The 14,605-nt window shown below is 62.9% G+C and overlaps 1 protein-coding gene across 2 annotated transcripts; it reads right to left on the bottom strand.

Moving 5' to 3' along the window:
* Nucleotides 1–1,538: 1,538 nt before the first annotated feature.
* BIRC7 (baculoviral IAP repeat containing 7) lies at nucleotides 1,539–4,722 on the bottom strand. 2 transcript variants are annotated; one of them, XM_021677778.1, is made up of 6 exons: nucleotides 4,356–4,722; nucleotides 3,721–3,820; nucleotides 3,378–3,459; nucleotides 3,212–3,257; nucleotides 1,874–1,976; nucleotides 1,539–1,762 (listed from the first exon to the last, which is right to left on the bottom strand). In XM_021677778.1, exons 1-6 carry the CDS (start codon nucleotides 4,720–4,722, stop codon nucleotides 1,540–1,542), a joined length of 921 nt encoding a protein of 306 aa, XP_021533453.1. In that variant the 3' UTR covers nucleotide 1,539. The 2 variants fall into 2 exon arrangements, with proteins under 2 accessions (XP_021533453.1, XP_021533454.1); XM_021677779.1 differs by having other exon boundaries at nucleotides 1,539–1,733; nucleotides 1,905–1,976.
* Between the last annotated feature and the right edge of the window lie 9,883 nt (nucleotides 4,723–14,605).

The raw sequence follows: 14,605 nt of genomic DNA, 5'->3' as shown, positions 1-14,605 counted from the left end.
CACAGGGACTTTGAGACAGGAAAGTGTGACCCCACCACGAAGGTCAGTGTAAACCCACAGTGACCCCCCTGCCCCGGGCAGCCGGGCTCCTGATTAAATACTGCACACCCCGGCTGCCGTGAGCTGTCACCCAGACAAAGCCCCCACCTGCCCCAGGGGCCACCGATGGAGCCCTGGGTGGGCCGCTGGGCTTGACCAGGAGTACAGGCTCCCTCTGCCCACAGAGCAAGGCGCTTCCTTGTCCTTAGCCGGCGGTGCTGTTCACAGAAGAGGTTTAAGCCCTGGTCCTGCAGCGTCCCCACAGTACCCCCAAATAGAAAGTAGAAAGGACGCTGCCCCGTAGACCTCCTTCCCTGAGACGCAGGAGTTTGGTGGAGAATTACAAGCTCAGTCTCTGAAGTGGCCTGGGGCTAGAGATTTTAGAAGTCCTCACAACGCAGAGAAGAACAGAACGAGGGAGAGGAGAGGGGACGGAAGGGGCCCTGTGGACACGAGGAGGCATGTGGGGAGATGTGTGGCCGTGCTGCCCCGCTGATAAGTGGGCGGGGGCGGGGGACCTTCTGGAACAGAGGCTGCTGAGCACCATCCAGGGAAAACCCACTTTATTGTGAATCTCCAAAAGCATCCAAGCATCAGTAAAACCACCTTTACACCCACTCCCTTTGCCATGACGTCTGCAGCTCCCTTCCACCCTGGGCTGCGTCTGGGGACTTGGGACAGCCCGTTGTGGATGCCAGCTCAGCTGTCCTCAGCAGGCCTGCCGTGTGGCCCGAGGGACAGGCGGAGATGGGCAGGGTGCCTGCCAGCTCTTGAAGGACCTGGGTGAGAAGGAGGGATGAGTGGGCTACTCCTGGTTGGCTTGTCCATGGACCAGAGACTCCAGCCTGCAGGAAGCTCCCTCCCCGGCCACTTGACCCCCCTGGAAGACGCTCGGAGAGACGGGATGGGGGGACACAGAATCCTTTGACTACCAGGAGGAGGCCATGCTTCCTGCCAGCCATAAAAATCCAAGGTTCACGCTCCCCTCCCTCACCGGTCACGCCTTCCCGCCTGGCCTTGGCCGCCAGGTTAAGGTCTCTGCCCAGGCCCTGCCTCATGACAGCCCCACCTCCAGAGCCATCCTCCCCTGGGCCTGGCTGTAGCCCACACACCCGGCTGGACAGGGGCTTTATCCCCCCCGATCCCTGGGGAAGTCAAGGCAGAGTTGGGCCCAGCTGGTATGGTTAAAGTGCCCCAGCAGGTGGTGGCCAGCCGGGGTGCTGCGTTGAGAAGGACCCAGAGCGTGGGTGTGAGCGTCGAGGGAAGGTAATGGGTTGATCAGCAACATCTGCCGGGGCCAGGGAGCTGGAAGAAGTAGAGGTGCTCCCTCCTGCCGCCGCCCACGCCAGTCAGCCCCGGTGTTGAGATCGCGGGAGACAGGGTGTGCTGGGGGTCCCTGTCCAGGCCCGTCCTGACATCTCTGAGGCCCGCGTGGGGACGTGCCCACGTCAGGCCAGGCTGGGCTCCGCCTGTGGGTAGCTCCGTGGCCACTCACCTGGCCTAGGGCAGGAAGGTGCGCACGCGGCTGTGGATGGGGGCCCTGCAGATGGGGCACAGCTGCAGGGCTGGTGCACACTCGGCACAGACCAGGTGGCCGCAGGGCACAAAGACGGTGCCCACGGCGCGGTCCAGGCACACCTTGCAGGTCCGCTCCTCCCACAGGCACAGCAGCTGCTCTTCTGTATCCCGGGCTCCTGGGGGTTCGAGAACCCAGCAGCGCCCTCTGGGCCGGGGCTCCACCCGCTTCCTCCAAGGACACAGTGTCCACCCCCAGACCTCCACCTTCTGTCCTGGGCTAATGGGGGGGGACCCCTCCCTCAGGATGCGGGGGAGCTGGTCCTGCCCCCCGTGGGTCCCACCCTTACCTGGCTCCCTGGCACCTTCTGACTGGACCTCTCTTCTGGGCGTGGGCAGCTCAGGACCCGTGTGGACAGGAGCTGTAGGTGGTGAGGAACGGACTAGAGGCCCCCGGGGAAGTGAAACCCCACGCGGAGGGGCCACAGGCCAGGCCTGGCTCTGGCAGGAGCCCACCCGGCCCCACAGCCCCCTCCTGCCCCTCCACGGCATGCCGGAACCCCCAGGGCCCACGCCACCATGACGTGCCCCTGCAGACCCCGCGCGGTGGCCGAGGGGCTTGTGCCCGGCGCCGTGGGGCTGTGAGGAGAGCTGTGCCCAGGAGGGACGAGCAGGGAGAGGCCAGGGCGGGGATGCACGTCTGGCCGCCGTCACCCGGCCCCCCTCCTCTTCTGGAATAGGTCGGCCACCAGCTGGGACGCGGAGATGCCCGCGGGCGCCGCCCACTGGTGCCTGCTGCGGCAGCTGCTGTGTGTGGCTCGGCCCGAAGCCCACGCGCAGCACGGCCCGCACCGCTGGGCACCAGCTCCACGCGGACCAGTCCTGGCTGCCCCCGGCACCTGCCGGCAGGGTGAGGGGCACTGGGCCAAGGGCAGGGAGGGCTGGGGGGGCTCAGGGTCACAGGAGAGGGCAGCGGCTTGCCACCGTGGCCGGCCCCCACGGGCCTCTGTGGCCGTCATGGCCACCTTATTGACGTTCCAGGGAGGGCTCCCCCTTGTTCAGAGGCGCCACCACACGGGAAAGACAGTGAGAGCTCATCGCCAGGCCACTACAGACAGAACCCCGCCAGGCGCCGGGCGCTGCTCCCAGAGCATCACGCAGACCGGCTCGGTTCCAGGCGAGGGCGGCGCCATCCCTGTGTCAGAGCTCAGGGCGATGAGGCTCAGAGAGCAGAGGTCACTTGCTACAGACTTAGAAGAGCCAGGGTCTGAACCCTGGAGCCCTCGGACCCTTGCCCCGCAGTCCCTACACCCTGCAGGTGTAGACAGCGCCCCCCACCCCCCGCGCGCTCCCGACTGCAGCCCCCTCCGGGGCGAGGGGCACGGGCTGCACAGCTGCCTCTCTTCACGCTCCCATTGTCGGCCATGGGACTGGCGATGCCCACAGCGGGCTGCTCAGTGGTAGCGGGGACTGCCTTCCCTCCCCCGAGCACCAGACACACAGGGCACCTGCATGCAGCCCCCTGCCCCCACACAAGCCCAGGTAGCACCCTCACACCTGGCCAAGTAGCCTCACTGTCCCTGCACTGAACACCTCCGCCACAGTGCAGGCCGCAGGTGCCCAGGGAGCAGAGCACGGGGCACGCACCTCGGCTCACCTGAGGGGGTGGCAGGGGCCCTGTCTTCTGGTTCTTCCAATCGGTCCTGAAAGGAGCCAGAGAACATCTGTGCCCTGAGTAGAGGGAGGAGTGGGGGTGGGGAGGGACCCGCCCCCCGCCCCCCGGCCCCCGCCCCACCCGAGCCCTAAGGAGAGGCAGGACTCACCCAGGAGCCGGGCAGGTGGCAACAAGCCTCCTGGACACTGCAGACAAAGTCCCATCCCTTTGTCTGGAGCAGGAATTCGCACCTGGAGAAAGCAGGTTGGGAGGTCTCGTGGCAGCAGGCTTGGGCTGCTGGAGGACCCCTCCAGCCAGCCTAGTGTCCCCCAGTGCCCTGCAGAGGGCAGCAGGGGCTGAGTGTCAGGCACTTGCTGGGAAGGCTGTTTTGGAGACAGCCTCTGTGGAGCATCAGGGAAGAAACAGCAAAAATGCTATCCCCAGAGGCCCCCATCCCCAGGACTCGACAGCCCCCCGTGCCCAGCCCCAGGAGCGGCCTGCAGGGTCCTTACCTGGGGAACCACTTGGCATGCTCTGTCCAGGGGTCATCCCCTTGTTCCCAGCTCTGCAGACCCCCATAGCAGAAGAAGCACCTCACTTTGTCTTGCTGGCCTAGGTGGAGCACGGATGCTGGCCTTGCCCACACCCGGCCTCTCAGCACCCACCCACTTGGCCAGGTGTGCCCCCCAAGGCCGTGGGGGCTCCCAGGTGGCCTTTCCTTATGTGGCAAGGGTTATCTGGGGTACTCAGGAACCCTGGGGGCTCCCACTGCTCTCTGCCCCCCTTTGCCCTGTATTCTCCTTGGATTTCGCATGGACCCCACTTTCTAAAGGTGAAGTGGGGATAGCAGGGCCTTGGGACTGATGCAGACATTCATTCACAGGAAGGCAGGCAGGTCGGGGCTGCTACAGGCCTGTCCCTGGACCCCAGGGGCCCCGTGGACACCCCAGACACCTCCCATCCCAACTGCCCCGTGTACTCGCCACTGTGTGAAGCACCCGAGGAGAGACTCCGAGGGGGAGGGACAGGTGTGGAAAGGCCGCAGGACCCCTGCCCCCTTCTGTGTCAGGCCCAGACCCGCCCTGCCCTGGGGGAGGGGCTCCAGGCCAGCAGGGTCCCGAATGGCACCCAGGCCCCCAGAACTCACCGGTGTGGAAGAAGCCTGCGGCAGCCAGCAGCTCAGGCCGCACCACGGCGGTCAGTGGCCAGTCATAGAAGGAGGCCAGCCGCAGCTCCTCAGAGCCCATCCCGGGGAAGGCCGGCCTTGCAGATGGGGCAGCCCTGGCCCCCTCCTCCTCCTCCTCCCGCTCTGCAAGGGGGCGCAGCTGGCCCAGGATCTGCCCATCCATGTGGTCCTGGCCTCCCCAGGACACGGCGCAGCAGGTGCCCTGGCCCAAGGTGTGGCCACACAGAGAGAGGGGCCCACAGCGCCCCTGTGTGGGACTGTTGTCAGCCGCCCAGCGGCTTAGCTCTGGGCTGCAGCACCAGCACCTGGCCCTGCCCTCGGGCCCCATGGAGCAAGCAGCAGCCCTGACCAGTCCTGCAGCAGTGACGGGGCCCACGGAAGCCAGTCCCGGAATGTGCCCAGCCAGCCTGCCTCAGGGCTCCTGAGCCCTGGGCCCCGCCTGGGGACAGCAGGGGCCTTTGCGTCCAGCAGCTGGGCAGTGAGGGCGGCACAGTCCTGCCCCGGATGCCCCAGCGCGGGGAACGGCCGGGGGCCCCACTGCTTTCTGGAAGGGGCCAGCGTGGCAGTCAGCATCACGCGCTCTCGGCAGCAGGGGTGTGTCACGGGGCTCCCAGGCAGGGGCCTCGCTCCACTCCACAGGGGTGGGCGGTGACTCTCGGGACGGAGGGGGAGGGGTTGGAGCACGGACATCCCTCCTGAGGCCCCAGAGGCCTACTGCTGGCTAAAGGACCTGGGGTAGGGGGGAGGCAGGCAGAAGGGGGAGGCGATGCTCGGGGTCAGCTCCGAGTTCCCGGGCCAGGTGCCAGTGCCAGCCTCTGAAGGCGGAAGGTTCCAGGGGTTCTGAACTATGCAGTTAGTGCCCCCCCCCCCCCGAGGGGAGGGCATCCACCTCTCAGGGATGCCGCCGGGCTCCCAGGGATAGGCTTACCTAGTGCCGGGCCGGGTCCTGGAGCAGTTTCCCTGGACGTTCTGCTCTGAACCCTGGAGCAGAGGGGGCATGAGACATCCTTGCGCCCGGCCCAGCCAGGAGGGTCTCAGCTGGTCAGTGTGCAGCACTGAAGAGCAGGGGCACCTGCTCAGGGCGCCCAAGCAGCAGGACCAGTCTGATGCAGCAGGTACAGTAGCTGGAATGGTGACTCTTGTGACCCCTTCCCAGAGGTCCCTGGTGTCGGGTCACTGCGGCCCTGGGGGCTATGATTCCAACGGGAAAACAGCCCGCACCGTGTGGCTTCACCCTCCAGCCTAGTCCCACCTGGACGCTGAGGCTGAGGAGGTGACAGAGGTGAGCTCAGGCCAGCCCCTTCCCCAGAGCTCGGGAAGGACACAAACCTGGCTGTCCCCGATCTTCATGGCTCAAGGGCTAGAGCTGCACACTGCCCTCCCAGGTGCCCCCTGCTCTGCCTCAGAACCAGCCCACCCCCCTGGGCCTGGCTGGGCACCTCCGCTTTCCTAGGTAGACATGGGTTGCCCCACTGCTGGCCAGGGGTCCCAGGTTTCAAAACTGCACTTGCTCCAGACCCAGATCAGAGCCACCGGCCACATGGGACAGGCTTTCCTCAGACCTGGTCATGGCCACAGGGTCTCCACCAACCAGCTCAAGCCCCGGGGCCCCAGTGCCCCCAAGCCCAACAGTTAGGGAACATGGGAGGAGGGCTGTACCCAGGGAAGCTGGAGCTCCCAGGTGGGCAGAGCATGTTCTGATGTAAAGGATGCAGAGGAAGGCTGGATGGGGTGTGGGGGCCATGGCCCTGCTGCCCCCCTGGCCCCTGCCTAGGAGCTCAAACCTACTCCCTGCTTTCTGGGGCAGACCTTACTCTTCTGCCCGCTCAGGCCCTAAACCCTCTCTCATCCCTAACACGCTTTTCCTGGCAGCTCTCATCCGGTGTCAGCACCCGTCTGCTCACAGTGTGCAGCCCTTTAAAAACAGGTTTGTGAAGAATAAAGCAAGGAACCAGGTTCTGTAGGGTCATTGCTGACAATGGGGGGCAGCAGGGGCTGAGAGTGGGGGCAGGGGGCCAACAGTGGGGGGCAGGGGGCCGAGAGTGGGGGCAGGGGGGCCAACCGTGGGGGCAGGAAGGGCTGACAGTGGGGGTGCAGGAGGGGCCGACAGTGGGGGTCGGGGCTGACAGTCGGGGGCAGGGGCAGGAAGGCCTAACCTGCTCTGGGGTTGGCAGCAAAACCATGGCAGGGCTGTGGGCAGGGTGGGCATACCACAGCAAGGGTCACAGAGAAGAAGTGGGAGGGGATGGAGGGGTCTGGGGTCTAACTCCGGTTCGCCCTGGCCAGGCACCTGCCCCAGCAGCCCTCCCTCACCTTCCATGTGGGGCTGCATGAACCGCAAACCCAGCCTCTGGGAGCCCGGGCTCCTATATACCAGCCCACACCTGTGCTTCCCGTGCCGGGGATGAGGGCTCCCACCTTGCCCTCGAGGAAACCCGTCACTGTCCTGGCTACCCCAGCTACTCAGCCCCGATGCTGCCAGGATCCCAGAGAGTCCCTGAAACTTTCTCCTATTAGAGGCCCAGAGCCACCGGATTCCCTGCAGGAAATCCCAGTGAAGGGTGTGGTTGGAAAACCAGGCAGCAAGTAGCAGGGCACTGCACCCCCTTCTCCGCCCCCTCCTGCCTCCCCGGGCCAGGGTGGCCTGGTAGGCAATGGAGAGAGGGACAGAGGGACAGCTCGGGGTTTGTGGGGGCTGGACCCCAGATGGGACCTCTCAACATGTCGGTCTCAAGATGTCGGGCCTTTGCCCCTTCCATGCTCCACTGCCCAGGATGCAGAGGTATCCTTATCTCTGGCTTCAGCAAACCCCTGAGGGCACCTGCCCCGGGGTCCTTCTGGAAGCTTTCCTCAGGTCAGCCCTCTGCCCCTGCTCCAGTCCCACCCTCAGATGGACAGGGAGGAGGGTACCAAGTCTCCAGTCTGCTTTTCCCTCAGCGGGGAGCTCTGCAGCCCCCAGGTTTGCTGTGGACGCTCTGGACCTGGGGACTGGATGGGTTCAGGGGGGGCTCTCCCAGGTGCCCCCGGCAGCAGAGGCGGCTTCCCCTGGGGGCACCTCTGTGGTCCGTTCCCTCTGACCCTACCACTTTGGGGCTGGCAAGGTAGAAGCAGTCTCCCCCGATTCTGGAAATCCCAAACTTGCACAGTTTGGCTAATTACAAAGTGGAAGGAAGGAAGTGGCTCTGAAAGGGGGATTTCCTGCCTGAGCCGAGGGGCAGATGATCGGCAAGCGTGGGTCTGTGCATCTGGGCACAACCGTCCGTGGGAGCAGAAGCCTGGACCCGGGGGCTGGACGGGCTGGAGACTTGGTACCCACATCCCTGTGCATCTGAGGGTGGGCATGGAGCAGGGGCAGACGGGTCGACCCCTGAGGAAGGAGGAGGAGGCCAGGCGTCCATTGTCTTGCTCATCTGCACCCATGTTTGAAATTCTTGAAACAAAGAATTATCCATGAGTTGCTTATATAATTAAAGAGAAACACGAAGGTAAAAATAGCAATCACATGCTTTTTCTGGAAATATCGAGAATACTGAAAATACAAAGAAAATGAAAGTCACTGAACCCATTCAGTGGCACTACCGAGCCAGTTTCTGGATCTGACCTTGCCCTGAAGCCACGCAAGGTGTCACCACGGGGTGGGTGGGGGAGCTGGACCCCTGCACGTTTCTTTGAAAGGCACTGTGACTCTACAGTTGTTTCAAAGTAAGCAGCTAAACGGCCGTCAGCCTCTCCCTCTGAGACATCAGCACTATTACTGCCCCATGGTTGACTCCCAGACGTGCCCTGCTCACCCACTACCTGCCCACGTTTCTCAGTTAACTTTGTCAGTTTTCAAACACGAACGGATGTCTGTCAATGTCTCCGATGGCTCAGCTCTTTGACCTCAGGGGTGCCGTACCTTTACTGCGAAATCTCCCCAGGTGAAAGGATGCCAGACGGGAGATGGGGTGAGACAGTCATTTACCGATGGGGGTCTGAAGACGACCCAGGACCGGCGCTGTTTGCTCTGGAGCCAGACAAGACTCCCGCTCTGCCTGAGAGATTCAGAGTCAGCCGGGTGTGGACGGGAATGTCCCCGAATTCTCCCCACCAGTGTGAGGGGCTGGCCTGTCAGAGTAGGAGAGGGGCCAGCTCAGCATCACCACCCACAGTCCCCGCCTCCCCCAAGCCCACACCCACCTGAGAATGTTCTCGCACGTAAGCTGTGTGACATGCTGTCCGTCCAAGCCTGGCTTTCCTTGGAGATGATTGGGGTCAGGACGCCTGGGCGGGCGTGCCGACCTACTGGACACATTCCCCTGGAGTGAGGCTTCTGAGGCCAGGTGAAGGCCAGTCCACACAAGGGAGGGGCAGGGGGAACTGAGTCCTTGGCACTTGGGTCCCCGAGAGGCTCAGCAGGGCCGGGCCTGCTGCCCAGGCCAGGAGGCATCCCACAAACTCCTCTGAGATGGGGCAGGGGACCCCCTCTCTGTGCACCCCTTCCCCTGGCTGAGAATAGGGCTCCATGAGCTCTCCCCTGGGGGATCCGGAAGCCTGGCTGTCACAGGAGCTCCCCTCCTGTGGCCACAGAGCCCCAGGCAAGCATAGGACAGGCCCATAGAGGCTTTGGGCTTCTGAGGGGGCAAGAACAGGTGTGGGAGGGTGGGGGCAGAGCCGCTGGTGCTGGGACCCCTGCCGCCACGTCCACGCTGCTGTCCACATCAGAGCCTTCCCAGCTCCTGCCTGGTGGCCCGCACTCCATCTAAGAGCCCACTCTGACCCAGTGCTGCAGCTGGGCCCCTCGCTTATGGTGATGGGGGACTCTGTCCTCACAGCTGCGGCCAGCAGAAAGCACACACGGCCTCGTGGCCATCTGCACCATCTCACTGAGCCGGGCCGGCCATGGATGACCAGGGCGGGAGGGCGAGAACCGCAGCAGACGTGGTCCTCAGAGCCCAGAAGGGTGCCTGGCCACGGTGCCACGAGGACCTGCGGGAGGAAGGGGCCCGGGGAAGAGAACGAGGGGGGAAGGATCTCTCCCAGGAGGCTTCTGTGTCATCCCGCCTTCTTCACCCCTGCGTCTTACCTTGAGTTCTCCAGAGCAGACCCTGTGGTATAAGTGCTTTCTGGGGTCACTGCAGGAAGCATAAGGAGGGAGTGGGCAGATCACTAATACTGGGGGGTGTTCCTGAGGGTTCATTGCCACGGCAGCCGTGCTGGGGGCCTTGGAGCCTGCGGACTCCAGGGGCGGCCGGACTGGCACATGGGCTCTGGGGTGAGGGGGCCGGAGGGAGCCGCGAGCAGAGCCGCCAGAGGCCAGCAGGTGGCGCGGGGAAAGGCGAGCACCAGCTGTGGGGCTCGGGGCTTCTCCCCGCCTGCTGAGGATGAACCCACGGGACCTCAACCGAGCTGGGGGCCCACTGGACCGCACTGGACCCCACTGGACCCACAGCTTCAGGGCTGCCTCGGTGGGCCAGTCCGAATCACCTCAGGCTCATTGAATCAGATTATTTCCTAGCATGTGTGGGCCCAGGCCTGGGCAGGACAACTGGCCTCTACATGAAAACAGTTCAGTACGGATGAGCCTGGCTTCTTCCTGCCCGTTCCCTGAGCCCAGGTGCCCCTCAGAGCTGAGCCAGGAGGATGGGGGGTGGACCGAGGGCGTGGTGCACAGCTTGAAGGGGAAGGAGGGGTGATGAGCAGCCGCCTTGTTGCCCCACTGCCCGGAAACCCTGGGATGTCCACTGGCCAGCTCTGCCGTCTGCAACCACCGGGGCATCAGCTGGAACCTTGAAAGATCCCGTATCTGGGCCCAGATTCCAGCCTAGGGACCCGGGGAATTGGGCTCAGCTTTGGGGACGGCTGGATCAGGGAGCTCGACCCACCTTTGGTAGGGGGGCTCCAGGGAAAGCAGAGCTGACAGCTTGCACCAGTACACAGGTCCCAAATTCCCCAACCCCGTGCAGGCAGAGCTCAAGGGTTGAGGGATTATAGGGGCACAAAACCTTTTTCTTTTTATCTCTCCCTCGCTTTGGATTTTCAGACTCACGAAGAGGCATCGCTTGGGGCCGGCATCTCACACGCAGGTAGGCACGGATCCTGCAGACAAGTGATGACTCAGCTGAGCCCCAATATCCCCCAGAGTGAGTGTGATGTTCAGGGGAGCCACAGAAGGGAGGGACAGACCACCCAAGAGTCTAGGGCAGGCTTGGGAGAGGAGGTGAAGCAGGGGCTGAGTGTGCCTGTCAGAGATTGGGAAGAGTATCACAGGCGGAGGGGACGTGCCTGTAGTTGGTTGTCGTGGGGACTGGAGGCATTTGAAGGTGCAGGCCTTGTGTGGGGCAGGTCATGGGGACCCTGGAGCCAGCCGAGGATGCTATCTGAGCAGCGTTCGGCTGGTGATGGTCACCCAGGCTCCGCAGACACCCTCCTTGGTGAGTCTGATGTCTGGGCCGGGGGTTTGCACGCCATGCATCATCCCTGTGGTCGGGACCCTCAGGTGCAGGTGACAGAAACTGAAAGCTTCAGCAGAAATGAAATGTATTGGTTCCTGTGGCCAAAAGCACAGAGCTGGACTGCTTCCAGCTTCTCTGGACGGGCCTGCTTCTCCCACTCTGGGTCCTGCCCTCTGTGTCCAACTACTTCCAGGCCAGCATGGCCACTGGCAGCCCCTGTGTGCACGGCTTAGCACCAGGGGAAGCTTCTCATCTCCAGACCCAGGCACTGTCCCGGCTGAGGCTCCGACGGGGCCAGGTGAGGTGCCACCTCCAAACCACAGGGACCAAGGGGAGTCTCCCCGAAAGAAAAGCAGGATGTGCCCTGTTCTTCATTTTTGCCTCACCTGCCCACCCTCCCCAGGCACCTGTCCAGCCCCTTCCCCCAGCTTTCTGACCACTGGCTTCTGTAGTCCCCCCTCCCTGCGAACCCCTGGTGCAGAGTCCTCATGGTGCCTGGAGGCCCTGTGACCCAGGCCTGCCCTCAGGGCATTCCACCGCACTCAGAAGGGCCAGCGCTTGACGTTTCAACCTCTGCGGTCACCATTTTGATGTTCTTAATACTTTTGTCCTTGAACTTGTGTCTTGTAAAGTGACATCCCATGGGATGATGTGTTGGGGGTTTGGGGGTCTCCCTGTTCCCCTTCCCCTAGGACAGATTCTTAGCTGTCCACTCCACTGTCCTCTGCCAGGTCACCGCTACTGCCCGTCCCCCCAGCAGGGGTCTGGGTGTGAATATGGAGGGCACCCAGTCACAAGCATGGGCTTGGGGAGCCTATGAGGGCCTGTGTTCCCCCTCTCAACACCCCCTGCCCCAGGGAGTGTGACCTTAAGCAGCAAATAATAAATGTCATGACAGGCCAGAGAGAGATGGCAGAGAGTGAGCCCAGGTGTTCACCTTGCACAGAGCCAGCTGTGCTGGGCCCTCCTGGGCTGAGAGCTGCCCCCCGCTGCCAGGTGAGGGGAGCCCCCCCGACCGAGCAGTGCAGGCTGATTTGCCACAGCCTCATCTCATCGCCAAGGTTAATGCCGCCTGAGCTGGGACAACAGTGCAGAGCACCCCAGCTCCCACTGTCGCATCGACCGCCAGCAGGGTGCCTCTGTATCCTGCCCCCACACCGGTGAGACATCTGGGTGACCACCTGGCACTGTCTTTGGGGACCGAGGAAGCAGAAGATGCCACTGGCAAAGTGGAGTTAAGATTCTAAAAGCTCAGCTCCTGGAAAAGCAGGGAAGGAGCTGACCAGCAGAGACTGGCATGGGGAGGGGTGCGGCCGGCACTTCGGGAAGTCATGCAGAGGGGGTGGAGCCGAGGGTGCCTGCTGAGGACAGGACAGACTGCTGGGTGCCATGGATGGTTAAAGTCCTCCAGCTGGCCATGGGTTCACTGTGTGGCCCCGGTGAGCTCTCTAACTTCTGGGAGGCTCAGCTGCTCCTGGCCCCCAGAGCTGCTGACGCCTCACTGGTCTGCTCTCTACCCGTTATCATGCACCTCCCCGCGCCAGGCTGTCTACCCGCACTGCACGTAGCAGTGGATACCAGCCCGGCCTGGCCACGGGGAGCTGCCCTTCCAGTGGGCATGCAGCTGCTTTGCGTCCTGGCTCCAAGTCCTAGCCGGCGAGCTGCTGCCCCCCGAGCCTCTGCCCCGGAGGCCTTCCTGAGGCCAGACCAGCGCCCCTCCTGGCTGTCTCAGCTCTAATCCAAGGTGACCTGTTTATCCCCATCTGTCTCCCTTCTGGGTCACAGGGCAGCATCTGGCTCATTCTCTGTCCCTGTGCGTGGTTCCTTGTACACAGCAGGTGCTCAATGGCTAAGCTGAGCCACTTTTCAGGCTGCGTCAATGTTCCCTAGTCCCCTTGCCAGCTCCTCAGGGCAGAGACTGCTGCATACCCTCAGCACCCCACATAAGCAGGTACTCAGTGAACACTTATGGAATGAACGACCCAATTAAGTATTTAAAAAGAGGAGGTTTCGAACCTGTACAATGCTGTGACTCACAGCAGGCATGTAGAGGTTGCTTGGGGGGGGGGGGGGGGGGCACATGTCTGGAGAACATGAGCAGGTTTTTTGGGGATGAAGCAGTTCCACGGAAAGCTCCACAGAGGAGGGGGTTTCCGGAAGGAGGCCCCTGATTAGGAATAAACTTGGAGTTTAGCTGAGGTGACCAGAGAGCGACTGGATGCTGGTATGGGTGCTTTCACTACTCATTGGGTGGACAGGTGTCGTTTGCAGCCCCCCAAAGGCCAGTTGTTGGGCGAGCTATGTCCAGCCGCCAGTGGAGAGTTTGCTCCAGCCAGGCGGTCACCTGCACTCAGGGCCACCAGCTGTTAGGCCTCGCCCCCAGCTTGGATGAGTCCAAGCAGCCTCTTTTGGGAGCCATGGGCCACATCTGACACAGCGAATCCACCTGGGCGGGGATGCTCAGTGCAGCCTGAGCCTGAACAGCCCAGGAATGACCTTGGGAGGGACGAGGGTAGCAGTGGGTGGTCACTGATAGCTTCAGGGAGATGCAGAGCTGTGTGCAGGGGACAGACAGACCCATGCGTACATGTGCAGTCCAGGTAGAGGGCTAGGGAGTGCGACTGCGGATGTCTCCCACCTTGTACCTTCAAGTACAAAGATGAGGTTTCGCCTTAGCCTGAGCTGCCCATGGCCCAAGTATATCAAGGTGCTGGACCCAGATTCATCTGCAGGGCATCACATCTTCCTCGGGGCCTTGTGCCCAGCCTGCCTTTCCCATCCTTAGGTCAGACAGGGCCCCAGGGAGACCCAACGATGAGCAGTGTGGCGCAGTGGACTCCCCCATGGCCCACCCACCTGCTGGTGCCATCTACACCCCCTCCTACAGCCGCCAGAGATGTTGTCTGGTACGCCACTGATCCTGTCTCTCCAGCGCCGGTGTAGTCTCTGAGCCTGTCTTGGGATCCCACTATGATCCTAGCAGTCTCCATCTACCCTGCTTAGTGCATAACCTGCCTGCTGGCATCCCCCTTGGCCCTGCTTTGGAGAGCGATCTTCTGATGCCCACCTGCCCGGCTCCCCACCGTGAACCAGCATTCTAGGCCTCTCTCCTTCAGCAGAACCCTGGGCTTGTGAAGGTTACAGGAGTGTGCAGGAGAGAGAGAGAGGGGAAGGAAGAAGAGACCCATCTGGAAGCCAAGGTAGGAAGTGGCCACAGGGGCTCTGGAGCTGGGAGCAGGGTCCAGGCTGGGGGCCCTACACTGGGAGGGGTGGGGGTGAGTGAGGAATAGAACTGGACTCCTTTCAGGAAGTCGGAGCCAAGAGGGGCTGTCCATCCTTAAACAGAGACCAAAAGGCCCCGTGCCCCTCCTGGACTAGGGCACAGTGTGGGGCTGAACTCTCTTTTCCTCCCCATGGTGAAATTGGGGTCAAGACTCCAACATGCAAACTGGTGATAAACTAGAGACCCAAGAGAGCTCTGGAAAAGCAGGACCCTCAAGGAGGCCCAAGTACAGGGCTCCCCAGGAACAGCCGTTGCAGAAAGCAAGGGCCCAGACAAAACTTAGGAAGCCCGGAGGTGCAGCCCCAACGGCCGCAGAGCTCCACTCAGGGTGCCCCTCTGAGGAATGTCTGCGGGGCGTCTGGGCTGAGCGGCAGGGTAGTCTGGGGTCCAGCCTGCCGTAAGCGGCTTTAGGTAGGTGGTCGTACTCGCCGGCTCAGCTGCTTCTTCAGACCTCGGGGATACGCACAAGGCGCCAGGGGCTGAGGCTGGAGGTG

The sequence above is a fragment of the Neomonachus schauinslandi genome, chromosome 10 (genome assembly GCF_002201575.2).
Source record: "Neomonachus schauinslandi chromosome 10, ASM220157v2, whole genome shotgun sequence".
NCBI lineage: Eukaryota > Metazoa > Chordata > Mammalia > Carnivora > Phocidae > Neomonachus > Neomonachus schauinslandi.
The sequence above is the reverse complement of the archived record's forward strand: the minus strand, read 5'-3'. Positions and strand labels throughout refer to the sequence as shown.